At 41.5% G+C, this 15,552-nt stretch overlaps 1 protein-coding gene across 1 annotated transcript in view; it reads left to right on the plus strand.

Annotated features, from left to right (window-relative positions):
* Nucleotides 1–5,188: 5,188 nt before the first annotated feature.
* Nucleotides 5,189–15,552, plus strand: part of ALKAL2 (ALK and LTK ligand 2) — a 12,800-nt gene continuing 2,436 nt past the window's right edge. The window contains exons 1-4 of the mRNA XM_004373106.3: nt 5,189–5,447; nt 6,920–6,973; nt 7,063–7,143; nt 10,368–10,433. Coding sequence (XP_004373163.1) covers nt 5,189–5,447; nt 6,920–6,973; nt 7,063–7,143; nt 10,368–10,432 — 459 coding nt within the window. The 3' untranslated portion in view covers nt 10,433. The remainder of the gene's footprint in view (nt 5,448–6,919; nt 6,974–7,062; nt 7,144–10,367; nt 10,434–15,552) is intronic.

A 15,552-nucleotide genomic window follows, 5' to 3' on the forward strand; every position in this document is an offset into this window, starting at 1 on the left:
GAGGGTCAGCAAAAAAGAGGAAGACCCTCAATGAGATGGACTGACACAGTGGCTGCAACAATGGGCTCAAACATAGCAATGATTGTGAGGATGGCCCAGGACAGGGCAGTGTTTCGTTCTGTTGTATGTAGGGTCGCTATGAGTCAGAACTGACTCGATGGCACCTAGCAACAACAGGATTGACTGCTAGATATCATGCATGCATTATTACTTATAAGGAGTTACATTTGTTACATTGATACTAGAAAGATTGGACTGTCAGAGAGCTTGTCTTCCTAAATACTTCTTACATATTCTGGTACATTGCTAGCATACTAATAATATATTGATAGTAAAAATAACAGAATTGGTAAAAGTTAAACATTAAACAATATTTCTTTAGAGCATACAAAGTTATCCTTTATAAAAGATAATTTTCTCTTTAACAAGAGTTTAGTTAGATTGTTACATGATTAACATAATGGTTGAACAAATATACCGATTCACTTAATAGTTAATATGTGTTTATTTTAGAAGTTTTGGAGGTGACTATTCATCTCAAATATATACCTTAATAGGAAAAGAGAAGAATGGTTGTAGTTGAAACATTGGAGCTTTATACCGTTTATAAATTGAAAAAGTAACTTGTTCATTTCATGACACAGACATACAGGAAAAGTAGATAAAACACGACTTAACTCCCCCCAAACCAAGTTAATTTTCTTCCTGTGATCCAATACAGTTTTCTCAAGAAGGATGCAAAACTAAATCAAATCTAGCAAAATACATTATTTTTTTCCCAGTAGTCCTAGAATGTAATTTGTTGCTTAATTTTCTCTCTTTATCTTTTCAGCCTTTGGACCCTTATAGCAGAAACTGTTCACTTACTAGAGGAGGGAATTAAATTACTTAATATGAACATATCACCTCTTCTTGCCTGAACACAGATGGTGACACTCGCATTGATGGTCTCAAGTAAATTATCTGGAGCTTCTAGTAGGAAACATTGCATTTTGCTGTTTTCAAACTTTTTTTGGCAACCATCATAGAATTATACGGTTTTAGACTTCGGAGACTATCTAGTCCAACTATTTCATTTTACACAAAAAGAAGTAGAGAGACTAAGTGATTTATCAAATACAAATCCACGTCTTCATGTACATGTATATGTGCTTTACTTGGCCTTAACTAGAAAAGCCAATCCATTTAGTTAATCAGATTATGTTAACAATGGGTACAACGCAGACATTTCTGGTGTTTGGAAATCTCCAAGAAATTCATCCCAAAGATATCAAAAATTGAAAACTTCAGCACAGTTTTATAAATCAGTGCACTCTTTTATTAACTGTGCAAGTTGAACAAGTCGGTAAATTTGATTTATATAAAAAGAGAGGTACCTGGGGTTATTTCAGCCCAGAGCTTTGCAAAGATGGATGAATTGACACATGAATTGCCTGACTCTTAACTACCAGATCTCATGAATCTAAACACCAACCAAGGACCAACTGTGCTGTCATCGTTTATGCATGAAAGTCTCTAAAGAGCTGGGCTGAAGTGCTGGCATATATGATTGGGTGGTAGAAAGGAGTCATGAGATGTATTCAGAAGGAATTGGTTTGTCTGTCCCATTAAAAACTGCAAAAGAAAAAAAAAATAATACTAATAACTGGCAACACCGTCTTGGTTGGTGGAATTTTGGGCGGGAGGGATATATCTTCTTGGCAGTTTTTGAGATAAATCTGGCTTTTGGTTTAGTAAAATACTATTAAAAAGGAAAGATTCTATGTAAATTTAAGATAATATGCGATTGGGCTAATTTGTTTGCTTTTTTCACCACAGCAAGATATTTTTCCCAAATACAGTTTTATACCACAATATTTTACAACATGCTTCTGTTATACTGGAAACTGAAATTGTGCGCCCTACAAGGGCCAGGCTAAGTGATGGATGCTGAATGAGACTAGGGAATGGCTAGAGCAGGAGGCAAGCGTTGGCCACTAGGCGTCGCTCTTGCAAAAGGAGCTTACATTTCTTTTTATACAGGGGAGAAAAGGGAGAAAGGAAAAATACCTCATTTTATCTGCCTAAGATTTTTTGCTATGAATTCTTATTTCTCTTGAGTATATTTTAACAGAAACTTTCACATTTTAGTCATATTGGTGAAAAAAAAAATGTCAATCCTGAAAGCAAAACCAGTTACTTTCAAAGAGAGCAGAGTATAAACACATACCAGAATAGAGGGGGGGATTTAGATGATCACATTTTAATATCTTCCATTTCTACTCTACCGATCCCATCCCCACTCCACCAAGTACATTCTCATCCCTCATCCCAAAGAAAGTGTGAAGGGAGGGAGAGAGAGAAGAGGGAATGAGAGAGGGAAGAGAAGCGAGAGAGAGAATACAGAGAGTTATTGGAAAATTTAGCAATCTAAAAGTCTGTCCTGTGTCAATGAACTATTTAGCCTACATGCACGTGAACACTGGCAACATTTTTTGCGTCTTTGCCTCTGTGTAACCGCCCCTGTAAATGGTGAAGGCTTTTAATTCTTGTCCATACTCTCCCTTTCTGGTATTGTACTTAGAACACCTTTCCCAATTATATCCTCTTTTCCTGGAGGGCATCCAGCTCTTGCCCAGAAAGTGCCAATAAAGTGGGAAAGTGCTCAACTGATTGGTAATACATTTTACAAGAAAAAAAAATTAAAGGAGGTAAATTGTCCAATTGTCACAGATGCGTCTGCCTACATTCAAAGAACCAAAACTTTATTACTTAGCCCTCGAGGCAAGTGCCCCAAGAAGGGACCAGTCAGAGATTTCTCTCCTGTAACCCTTCAGAGGGAAGGGGAGAGAATGGTCAGCCTGCTGGAGAAGTTGAAACAAGCATTAACACTCAAAGGCAGGGCAGGTTGGGACAGCACAGTCTCAAAGAGGGACTGATGTAACGTTGTTTTTACGCAGCCATAGATAAAATGGGTAGGTATGTTCTAGTAAGAGGATGCCGGGTGGAGAGGGAGGGGGACGCTCGCACATACCTTTGTCAGGTAGCTGTTGCACTGAACTTTTTACTTTGTTTTTTCTCTGCTTCTTTTCAAGCCCACTGACCCTCACTGCTGCCCTCACCCCTCTTTGAAGAGCGGCCTTGGGGAGGGGGCACTCGCCAGGGATGGGGCTTAGGATGGTGCAGACCGCCTTGGCGTCGTTAGAGTGGTTCCCCAGGGACACCATATGATCCCTCCAAAATAGATAGACTGTAATTGACTTATTAAATGTCGAGGCAATCAAGCAGCAGCTCCTTTTTTAATAGCCCCAAGATCTACATTTAGACAAAAACAGATCCAAGTTCCTGGTAAAGGCGTTTCTTCTCATCCTGTCACAAGTGACAGGAACGGAGGGAAATAGAGAGAAAGGGGGGGTTGGGGAGAGGGAGAGATTGGGGCGGGGTGGGGGTGGGGGTCTGACGAAGATCCACACAAAAGGGTATGAATATTTCAGCGGCTTCTTAACGCGCTTCTAATTAAAGACTCCGGCTTTTGAACCCCCGGGGGACCCGCACCCTACGTGTGCAGGCGCGAGAATAAGAAGCGGCGGAGCTGACCCGCAGCGAAGAGCTGGCCAGCGAACTTGGGCCACAGCGCTCCCTCGGAAGGCGGCCGCGAGGACTGGCTGCGGTTTTCCACCCACTTGGAGTTGACCGTGTCACCGGGCGCCGCGGTCCCGCGCATCCTATAAGCTATATAAGCCGAGGTGCCGCCGGCCATGGAGTAGAGGGGCGCGTGGCGGCTCCGGGCCAGCGGGGATAGTGCCCAGACGTCGGGACAGACGTCGGCGGCTCCCAGGGCGCGGAGGCAGGTAACTCTCAGGCCGGGGCTCGCGTCCCTTACCCCACGCCCGCCGCCTCGCACCGCTCCGACAGACAAGTGGCCAAGCAGCTGGCAGTGGCCCTGGCAGTCATTCGCGAAGCGCCGCGGCTGGCGTCCCCTCCCTCGGCTCCCGGCTTCCCGCCTCTCTGCGTCCGCCGGGGGTTCTAGAAGCCTGGCAGTCGCGAACAGGGTCTGGGTCAGGGCGCCCTGGGGTTGGGGATGCGGTAGCCTCCCTGCCCGCGCCCGTGGTTCCCGGTACCTGGGTGCCCTGCACAAGGCGCCGGCGCGCGGCGGAGCGCTCGGGGCGCGTGGCGCCTCCTCCGCCTCGGGGACAGAGTCGGGGCCGCCGGAGGGGCTCCTCCAGGGCGCGGTCGCTACTTCAGGTCCCCGGACGGCGACCCAACCGGGCCAAAAAAAGGCATTGATTTAGAAACTTATTTGGAGGAGCCCAAAGTGGGCGCACGATCACTAATCTAAGATGCATATGCTTTCTTTTCTTCTTTTTTTTTAGGGAGGTGAGGGGAGCATAACAGAGGGTACAACAACTTCAAAGTGTTCACCCCACAAACACGCTGGCCAGAGCATCATATGTTTTCTTTTTTTAATAATAATAATAAGAGATTTCGTTGATACAGGGTGATACAGAATCGGACAGGATAATTTATATGAAAAGTTCCAAGGGCTAGCCGGGTATGGGTGGGATTCCGGGAGGGTGGCAAACGGAGGGAAGAGGCAGTGCAGCCAGGGCGTTAAAGGGCACGGGAGAGACTAAAGTTTAAAATCACAGCATCGGTTAGCGTGTTTCTCGCCTTGGAGCGGGTTCTCGGGCCGGGAGTCCGGGTGGAGCACTGTCGAGCCTCTCGCGGCTGTTCGCAGCCGCGCTCCCGTCTCACCTGGCCCGCCCGCCCGGCCCAGGGCGGAGTCGCCCCCGCAGCGCCCGCTTGCGGCCCGGGGGTTGGGAAAGATACACTTCCTCGGGGCGCTGGAGGCTCCGAGGCTCCCTCCCTGGAGCTGTGAGGTGGGGCTGGGGAGAGCAGCCTTCCGGGAGTGCCGAGCGCAGAAGAGCGCCTGGGAGACTGCGTGAACAGGGCCCTTCCAGCGCCAGGTGGCCGCCTCTGACCCCAGTTTAAGTGGGAAGCTGGCCACTTTTCTCTCCCGGTTCTCCATCCCTGATGGTTTCACTGAGTGTTCTCTCCCCCTCCCCCACCAACCCTCAGACTTTCTGTGCCGGTCTCCCCCCACCCCCTTTCTTTCAGTAAACAGAGATTCCGGAGAGAGTGTCGGATTGTTTTTCCTCCTTCATTCTGAACTTAACGCACCGTCCCGACCCTTCCTGTGCAAACTGACATGAGTGGACCGAGGCGTCCTGTCCTCCTGGCGCTGGTGTTCTTGCTGGCGACGGTGGGACCGTGCCGAGGGAGAGCTGAATCTCGAGAAATCACAGACAGACAGACTCTCTTAAACCTCATCATGGAGATCATTCAGGAACTTAAAAAATACCACTTGGGGGAATACAAGAGATTGCAGTTTTTCAGCAAACATGACTATACTTTGGGCCGTAGGGAAGTCACTGACTACGGAGTGTATCCGGAGGAGCAAAGAGTTGGTAAGTCAGCCTCTCCTTGACACGATTTCTCTCAAGTCTCTTCTCCCCACGTCCCCCACCCCCACAGACACATATGATCATGGACTACTTCTCACAGCTTCAATCTTGAGTATGTTTATCTAACTTTCATAGCAAAGAAGACACTAGAATTGGTATTTGGTTGAAAGTAGAAGTATCTTTGAGAAAACACATTTTAAAAAGAAATCAATTCTGATTGTTAAAAGAACAGAAGCAAAACTTGGAAACATTTTTACAAAGAAACAGAAAACAGTAAGAGGTTTATGTATATCTACCTCACAGATAATCCTAACTGGCTCACTTCTAAGATGTACGAATTGTTAGCAGTGTCAGTAATTTCTGCATAGAACTGGCATATGTTATTTTGGAAATGGAAATATTTTCAGCAAAGCAGTTGCAGCTGAAGGAAATGTTTCCAGGCTCTCCCCTACCGTAGAGCCTTTCCCAGAGTGATTGCCCCATGGGAAATTTCTGAGGAAAACGTGTAAGCTTTAATGCTTTTCATGACACAATTAGGTCAAATATGATAAGGTCAATTTTCTATAGACTGACTAAAGTTAGGAGTAAATGAAGACTGACATCAGAGAGAGATCTAGACCTTGCAAGTGAGTAGGATTCTAATGGAAATGTTCCTTCAGATGAGATGTGGGAAGGAGCTAAGGAGTATTTATGCAAAGATAAATAAAGTGTGACATCACATACAATCATCGCTAAGTTATTAGTCCGGAACAGATAAGTGAAAATGATTAAAGATGACTGTAATAAACAAAGCACAAAAGCTGAAATGAGAAGGAATGTCCGTGAAACCACTGCTGTTTACAAGTGCAAAACAAGACATGCTTTAAAGCGAGAAGTTTGCTTGGAAGAGTCTTTCCCTGGGAATTGGATGCTTATCCTATAAACAAGGTTAATGTCTGTTTCAGTTTATTTACACCAGCCTTCTTAACAGGTGGTTTTGAAGGCATTTAATCCTTTATCTAAACATATACCAGGAACAAGTAAATTCTATAACAAATTTTTTGGCTGAAGGGTCAGATTCTCTTCCCAGAACTTTGAAAGAGGTTTTGGGATTTGATTCTCAAACTCTGCAAAATGAAAGTTTCTAAAAGTGATTTATACTGGAAGTGCACCATCAAAAATGTCAAAAAAGCCTTCTCCCCATAACTTAGTGATTGCTGTCTGTATCCTGATGGTAGAGACTGGACAGATAACACTGGAGTTTGTGAGTAGTTCATTCTGTTTGAAGAAAAATTATGTCCCTGAGTACAAGTTTCCACATTCTGTCATAGATAACAATCAAGGGTGGCTCCAGTCTGTTTTATTTAGTGCAAATACTATGGCTAATGCAGAGTTTCCAATAACTTTCTTCAATGTGCGTGTAAGATGACATGAGAACAAAAATGCTTCTTTCAGGCAATGTGCTAATTCACTTCCAATTTCTTCCCCCGAAACAGAAATTGTTCCCCGAGATCTAAGGATGAAGGACAGGTTTTTAAAACATCTTACAGGTAAGCTTCTTTTCATTCCTTCACTTCTCCCTAAGTTCCTTCGCATCTTGCTGAATCCTTATCATCTGTTTTCTTCTTCTATGTTATAGGTCCTCTTTATTTCAGCCCAAAGTGCAGCAAACACTTCCATAGACTCTATCACAACACCAGAGACTGCACCATTCCTGCATGTAAGTGACAAGATCTGTCAATTTCTTTATAAATAAGAGTACAGTGTAGACAAGTGATTCTGTGCAGTATACTTCATGTCCTTTCATTAGATAGAACCCTGCCTTTTAAAATTCATAGTTGCGAATATATATTCCTTCTTAACTACGGAGCTAGGGACCAGGGTGTCCAGACCATTGAAGAAGACACCTAAACTCTGCAGCAAAACTTGTGACAAAATGGAAAATTATTTACATTCACTGGAATTCGTCAGCCCTTGGAATGGCCTTCTTCAATTCACATTCTTGTTTCATTTATGAATTCTGGATGATGCCTGTATTTGTATCTGCTGAACTATGACAAACAAATGTTAAGAATGAATTGCTAAAATTACTCCACCACCGAGTCTATAGTCTGAGAGTAAAAAATCAGATTGACCTGAACCAGTCTGGTTGAACTTCCTTGACCATCTCCAGTACCCTGAGCAGAGACTTTTTCCATCAGTAATTACAATCTCATCATCCAGGAATTTTATTGCAATTTCAAACCTCTGCATTTCTGCCTGCCTTCATCACCAGATCAGAAATGCAGAGCTGTCCTCATCAGCCTCGCTCTCAGCTGTCACTGTCTCTCCTCCTTGTAGGCTTCCTTTCATTGACCAGTATAAAAATGTCCCCATCGTTCTCTTCAGCATGCTCCTTCTGGCTATCTATCCACAGCAAAACGTCTTTCATTTCCCCAGAAGGGGCTCATTGTGCTTTTCACACCATGCACAATGATAACGAGTGATTTATTAACTGAAGTGATGCCTGTTAGAGCCCCAAACCAATTTTTCTAATAGGGACTAAAATTTGTATTTAATTTTAAGGCTGGCCAGAGAAAAGTCTTACAAGTATACCAGATATCTTAGTAACCACTTTCAGAGAATATCCAGAGGAGGCCAGCAGATCAGCAGAGCAGACTTACCTGCCCTGCCTTCCAAAAAGCCAATTGACATGAAGTGGAAGTTGTTTTTTCTGTTTAAGTCAGTGAAGTCAATCCAAACCATAACAGCTCTCATTTAGAGAGCATCACAAAGTACCAGGTACTTTGCCAGGCACACTCACAAACGTTCTATCCATTCATTTTTCCAACAGTCCAGGAAGGGAGGTATTACTATCCTGTTACCAATGACACTGGTACACATGAGTGGAACATACCAGATGACAAGCAAGCAGGAACAAATGGGCTTGAAGGCCTGTCTGGTCATGTTCTTATCAGTACACCATTCTAACTCCAAGGCAAGCTGACAACGTTTCCCAAGCAGATTTGCTTCTATTATTTTCAAGCGCTGCTTCAGACCTGCCCTTTTATTCATACCATATTACCTAGTACACCGTTGCTGCCTTATTTCCTTCCTTTATAATAGAATCACCTTCTGTTTGAGAATTATTAACCTGCTTCCTGGAGTCTGAAAACCTTTCTATTTTTATTGCTAAATATTTATATATTTTTATATGAAACGCAGCCTTACAATAATAGAGTCACAGATGGTGCATTGAAAGTGATCTTAGGCATCATCACAGCTAATCCTTACATTTATGGATGAGGAAATCGACTTTGAAAGGTTTAAATGGTACACTGTCACACAGATCTTAGCAAAATGAGGACTACAACCTCATGTTCTGGCTCTGTCAATCCTTTTCTAATACATCACACTGTGCTCTACATACACTACCTCTTTTGCTCACAGTCACTTGGCTGCCTGATACCAAGGTCATCCATAAAGTAAGGCAGTGATCAGGACACAGTTACAGTTCATCCTGGGCCATGGAGAGGTGGGCCACTGGCAGATCTGTACATTCAGATGTGTGCCTCCTTGCTTGGTTTCCACCTCTTCTTAGGCCATGGAGAGCTGCAGAGCTGGAGTTACACCACTTCTATGCTGCTGTAGGCTGTATGAAAGAAAATCCAAAGAATCCTGGAATGGTAGACCCGAGAGGAGCCATAGGGCCTTCTCACCTAAAGCGTGGATCCAGGACCAACAGCACTGATGCAGAATTTTAAGTCCTGCCTCAGACCTACTGAATCAAAATCTGAATTTAAATAAGATTCTCAGATGATAGCATGCAAATCATTGCCTTAGAGAACATTCGTATTTAGTGGGAACGTGATCAACTTTAAGATTTCCAGACGTGTTGCAGATGGGAAGTAGTTGCAATTCTTTGATTAGATCAGCACTTGAGTTTACACGATCCTCTATCTCTGTGATAAATTATCTACTTAAGGTCATTTTATTCTAAAAACTGTGGTGCAACTGATAAAAAAGAGCAATAAAGCCAGGAGCCCAGATGACCTAGGTCATTTTTCTCTTTTGAACCCAAGCTAACTTGTACTCTAAATATTTAGAAGGCATATTTTTAGAAGTAGAGTTATCTGTTTGACATATTGTGCAGGTTCATAGTTGCCAATTTACTCATTCATCAAGATTTTCAGTTAGGAGTATGAACTCTTCCATTTTTATTTGGATTCTGCTGCTCTTGAGAAATAAATTTTAGACATTTATAAACTGCTGCAGCTTTCCATAGAATTTCATCCCGAGAAAATTCCCTTATGGCCAGGATCACTAGACCTCACTTATTTTCAGTAACACCTATCAGAATAGTCAAATGGGAAATTATATAAGATATCAAGGAAAATCGGTCTGCTCTCACAATTGGCCCATTAGTCAGCCAGTCTAGGTCTCTCTGCTTTGTGACTTGCCCTCTGGCCCACTTTCTTTAGAATTTTAATGCAGAGGGCTTTGTGTTCCGATCAAGTCAGGTGGGGACTCAGTCTGCACATGACCTAAAAGTTAGGTAACACAACGGTATGGAAAGTCCCTATCTCCTCGTGTCCTAGGAAGCAGTTATCGCAAAGAGCTCTGATAGCCACTGAGAGAAGAAAGTGGGCAGAGAGAGAGCAGCTGTGCAGTAGACTCTGCCTTTACCCCTTCCTTTCCTCCACCCCCTAATTCTGTTAGTTACCTTTGCCATGTGATGTGCAGCCCCAGAAGTACCGTAAACTATTAAATTAGCAACTTAGAGCCCTGATTGCAGATGATGGTTTTCATATTGCTTTCAGAAAATTCAGAATGTTTAAATAAATAAATGGCTTCCATAGTTGATAGACTTGCAAAAAACCAAACAAACAAAAACCCTGTTATTTATTTTATCAGGAAGTGTTGTTCAGGTAACTGACAAGGGTCTGTGATTTATTTCCACCATAGACTATAAAAGATGTGCCAGACTTCTTACTCGGCTGGCTGTCAGTCCAATGTGCATGGAAGGATAAGGTAAGCTCTCTGACAGCAGAATTGCATTGGCACACATACCACAGATTAGAAACCCATTTGGGACATGAAAAATTCATGGGAGTTCAGAAAGACTTATTCTTTGGCAAAAGTAGCATTACTTTGAATAAGGTTGATATAACACTCAACATCTCTCAAAATGTAAGTCATAAATAAAAGGTACCCCCTACTGGCCGATAGACAGTACCTCAGGTAGCCATTATGCATTTTTCATATGATGGTGTAATTGGCACTGAGTATGTGTTAATAGGAGACCCTGGTGGCATAGTGGTTAAGAACTACGGCTGCTAACCAAAAGGTTGGCAGTTTGAATCCACCAGGCACTCCTTGGAAACCCTCTGGGGCAGTTCTACTCTGTCTTGTAGGGTCGCTATGAGTCAGAATCGACTCAATGGCAACGTTTTTTTTTTTTTTTAAATGTGTAAAGAAGCCCTTGTGATGCAGTGGTTAAGCACTTGGCTGCTAACCGAAATGTCAGTGGTTTGAACCCACCAGCTGCTCCGCGGGAGAAAGATGTGGCAGTCTGCTTCTGTAAAGATTTACAGCCTTGGAAACCCTATGGGGTAGATCTACTCTGTCTTACGGGGTCGCTATGAGTCGGAATCAACGGCAATGGGTTATGTGTTAATTGGAAACACAGCACCTTAGCTAATTCCAGCACATGGCTTAGTGCAGAAATTACAGTACATATTTAAAACCATACTCATTCACTGTTAGGCTTCCACTCACTCACACTCATAAATGAGCATATTAACCTATCCATGCAAATTTTATGGATACACCTGGTAAATGTGTTGGCGTTTGATCATATCATTAGGCCAGTATGCTTATCGAGAATAGCTATCCTCTTTAAGTATTTCCATCAGATTTATATTTTCATAATCTCTAAGGGTAAAAATATAAACACACATCAAGAGTTTATGAATTAAACTTTTTACTTGGGCCTGTAGAGGGCTGATCTGTAAACATATGGACTGAAGAGGTATGGTTTTATGTTCCTGACATAAATGCTTTAGGATTTAGTCACTTGAGACAGCAACACAAACTTCAATGTCACCACTTTTATACTAATTCTATGTGTTGTGTTTGCCAGGCAGGCACTGCTAGATGTTGAGTATACCCCACTAAATAAGACATGGTTCCTGCCCGCTAATGGTTGGTTCCCAGAAAATTTATCAGCTAACCAGAAGTTATTAATAAAAAAAGGGGATCTTATATAGCATTTTTCTAGCAGTTACCCTAGTTTGATTCATGTAAAATGGAAAGCATAGTTGTTCTCTCATACATACACACACTCACTATGGAAAAGAAAGGCAATGCTTCCAAATATTTAGATAGCAGATGAATGCTGAGAGAAAGCCCCGGCCCTCCTGCCTTAGGCACAGAAGAATAAATGTTGACTTGAGGCACGGCAGGTATGATTAACATCATCCCTCACATCATCGTTTTCCGCATCAGAAGAACTAGTAATACATGCGAGGGATAAAACTGGGGGACTGAAGCAAGATACACAGTGGTTAATGGATAACTGTGACACATGTTAGACAAGTTCTGTGAAACTTTTATGGAACTTTTTATCTGAGGGGCATGAAAACGTGGCTTTTAATGCCAGTCAAAACTAAGAAATGGTATATAGTAATTTATCTCCTGCCTTCATTTCTTATCCCAGCATTGTTCAATTTCTAGTCCATTGCTCACGTGGCACATAGAAAAGTTGTTTTTTTTTTTTTTCTTTCTTTTTCAAAACCAATGAATAGGTGCAGATTCCTGTACGCCTCCCAAGGTGCTATGCTAGGGAAGATGAGAACGTTATTTTTATTGTGTTCCCTAGTGGTTAAATCACCGCTGCTTCCAGAGATAGACCAGGCATATCCCTGGAATAAAATTTTATCTACCTACAAATGGAGAAAATAAATACCCTATCTTTACATCCACAAAAAGTGGGTACTCGATCTATATTCTTCCTATCTCTTTGCCAATTAACTGACCAACCACTTTCCCTAGTTGTCTTTCCTGGAGAGACAGGTAATTGTAATTAAACAAAATAGCCAGAGTAACCAGTGGAACTTATGCTTGTATGGAATTACTACTGAGATTGCTTTTACTCCTGCATCAGTCTCAGGATGGGCATGCCCCTGCTTTGCCAAATGCAAAATGAATACCAGTATGGTCCTCCTTCATAGAAAAGCTGGAAGGAAAAGAGAGATAATGTTTAAATATTTACAAGTTCTGGCATTACTCTGGAGCCCTGGTGGCACAGTGGTTAAGCATTCGGCTACAACCAAAAGGTCAACATTTCAAATCCACCAGCCACTCCTTGGAAACCCTATGGAGCAGTTCTACTCTGTCCTGTAGAGTTGCTATGAGTTGGAATCGACTCAACAGCAATGTGTTTGGTTTTTTTGGGTGACGTTACTCTATCAGGCATGTAAAGTAAATGTTGCATTGGGGAATGGCACTGATGATTAACAATACAACCCTTTGCATCACTTCCGCATTCTGAACCACCAAATTAGAATCTAACTGGATAATAAAATATACTAATAAAATATATTAATAATAAGATATGTCAGAAGTTTCTATTCCCATAAGGCCACCATACTTGACAGCCACAGTTGTTGCAACTGGCAGTAACTGTTCATTTTGGCCAAGAAATCGGTAAAATTTACAACGCCAATATTTCGGCTATGTTTAATAATCTTGCAACTTTTTTTTCAATAATTTCTTTTAATTCCAAAGGCTTAAGATTGCAATAACAAACTTTTAACTGGTTAGTCATTCCTCTGTTTGAAAGCAACAATACAGATACATTCAAGAGTTTACTACTTTGCAGCTTGGTTTAAAAACATCAATGAAAGACATTGGTTGGTGAATTTGAACTGTTGACCAAGTATAAGACACACACACTTGAATCACTTTATGATATGGTGGCAGAGAAAGACAGTACAATACATATTTTACTGGCTACCAATTGATTTTTTTCATTATGTGGCAATAAGCCATGTGATATCACTCCACTGTACCCAAATACCTTTAATGTATCTTTTAATTTGATATTAATATATATACTAACATGACAAAGTGGCAGAATAAGATTCCTCCCTACTCCAGAAAATAAGGTCATCTTCTTAAAGATGCAGGTATTTAAGGGGTGCACAGTGATGTCTACACATTCATGTCACCTTAGAGCAAATCCCTTTACCTCATTCTTCCTGAAGCCCACCAGCTGATCTCCTTAGACCAAAGAGAGATTTTATATCCCTGACTGACCTTCCCAACAGTCACAGAAGTCAGATGGAAAGACTTTCTCACGCAGACAGCACTTCACCTGCATTTACAGATGAGTTACATTAAAAGCCTGAGCTCTGGAATATTTAAAAAAAAAAAAGTAGGTTTTTTTTTTTTTTTTTTTTGGCTTTTTAGAGAAATTTATTCTCTCACAGTCCAGTAGCTTACGAGTACAAATTCAGGGCATCAGCCCCAGAAGAAGGCTTTCTCTCTCTGTCGGCTCTGGAGAGAGGTCTGTGTCATCAATGTTCCCTTGGTCTGGAAGGTCCTTGTGATGCATCAGTCTTCTCTTGTTCTGGAAGCATCTCAGCACAGGAACCTCAGGTCCAAAGGATGCACTCTGCTCCCAGCACTGCTTTCTTGGTGGTGAGAGGTTCCCAAGTCTCTGCCTGCTTCCCTTTCATCTCTTGAGAGATAAAAGGTGGTGCAGGCCACACCCCAGGGAAACTCCCTTTACATCAGATATGACCTGGGTAAAGGTGGTGTTACAATCCCACTCTAATCCTCTTTAACATAAAATTACAATCACAAAATGGAGGCCAATTCTGGGAATCATGGCCCAGCCAAATTGATACACACATTTTCTGGGGGAACATAACTCAAACCATGACACACTAATCTTCCATTCTTGCATTTAATTTAATTCTTGAAATTTTATCTTCTTTTTTTATCTTTTTAATGTTTTAGTGTAGAATTTTATTCTTGCTTTATTTTTAGTTCATTTTATCACTTTCTTTTTGTCTTTCACACAGCTTTTGTTCCCAACATTTTATTATGAGAGTTTTCAACATACAAAAAATTGAAAGAATTTTACATGAATATTTGTATATCAATTACCTACATCCTACCTTTTTTGCTATAATTGATTCCTCATATATCTCTCATTGATGCATCCCTCAGTCCATCTCATTTTATTTTATTTCTTTTTGTAAGAATTTCTTCAGAGTAAGTACAATGTTTTAGTTCTAGTTTCATTTTTTAAACTTGTTTTTCTTCAACTCTACTTTTTCTTATCTTAGTACAAGGAACACAGTAGAGGCCAATAAATGCAAGTTATTATTATTGTGTTAAACATTTGGACTTTTAAAACATGGCTATTTTTCTCACAGCTTGTACCATTAACTCCTCCTAAGAGAAGTTATATGATTATATTTTAATGATTTCTAATCATCGCCTTCATTGGACATATAAACCTATCAAGACATATAACCAAATCACAGTAAAAGAAATGAGAAATGGAAGTCATTGCGGAGGCTTTTTGTAGGAAAGTACTCTCAGCTGAACCTGAGAGGTTTCTTTTCTAAACACTATGGTATTGAATATTCCGATAAAAGTCATCTGAGGAGGAGCAGCAGAAGGCTCAGGTTGAGGTTTTGGTAACCTTTCTCCATCAGCTTGCCTCCAACATGTTTATTACCAATAAAATTTACTTCCTTCCAAGCACCATTTAAAAAGGCTCTTACTGATATAAGGTTGAAAATTCCTTTAACTCATGATGGCAACCAAGTCAAAGTTGTCAAGGGTTGGAATTATTCCCAGCACGGTCTTTGGAGTGAAGCAAGCTAAGATTTCCTCTTTGCTAAGAATTATTTTTCTACCACAAGGATCTTTTCCTTCCTTTTATTTATGTGGTGGATTACATTGATTGATTTTCTAATGTTGAACCATCCTTGCATACCTGGTATGAATCCTACTTGGTCATGGTGTATTATTTTTTTGATATGATGCTGAATTCTGTTGGCTAGAATTTTGTTCAGAATTGTTGCATCTATATTCATGAGAGATATTGGTCTGTAATTTTCTTTTTTTGTGA

The sequence above is a fragment of the Trichechus manatus genome, unplaced genomic scaffold (genome assembly GCF_000243295.1).
Source record: "Trichechus manatus latirostris isolate Lorelei unplaced genomic scaffold, TriManLat1.0 scaffold00023, whole genome shotgun sequence".
Classification (NCBI taxonomy): domain Eukaryota; kingdom Metazoa; phylum Chordata; class Mammalia; order Sirenia; family Trichechidae; genus Trichechus; species Trichechus manatus.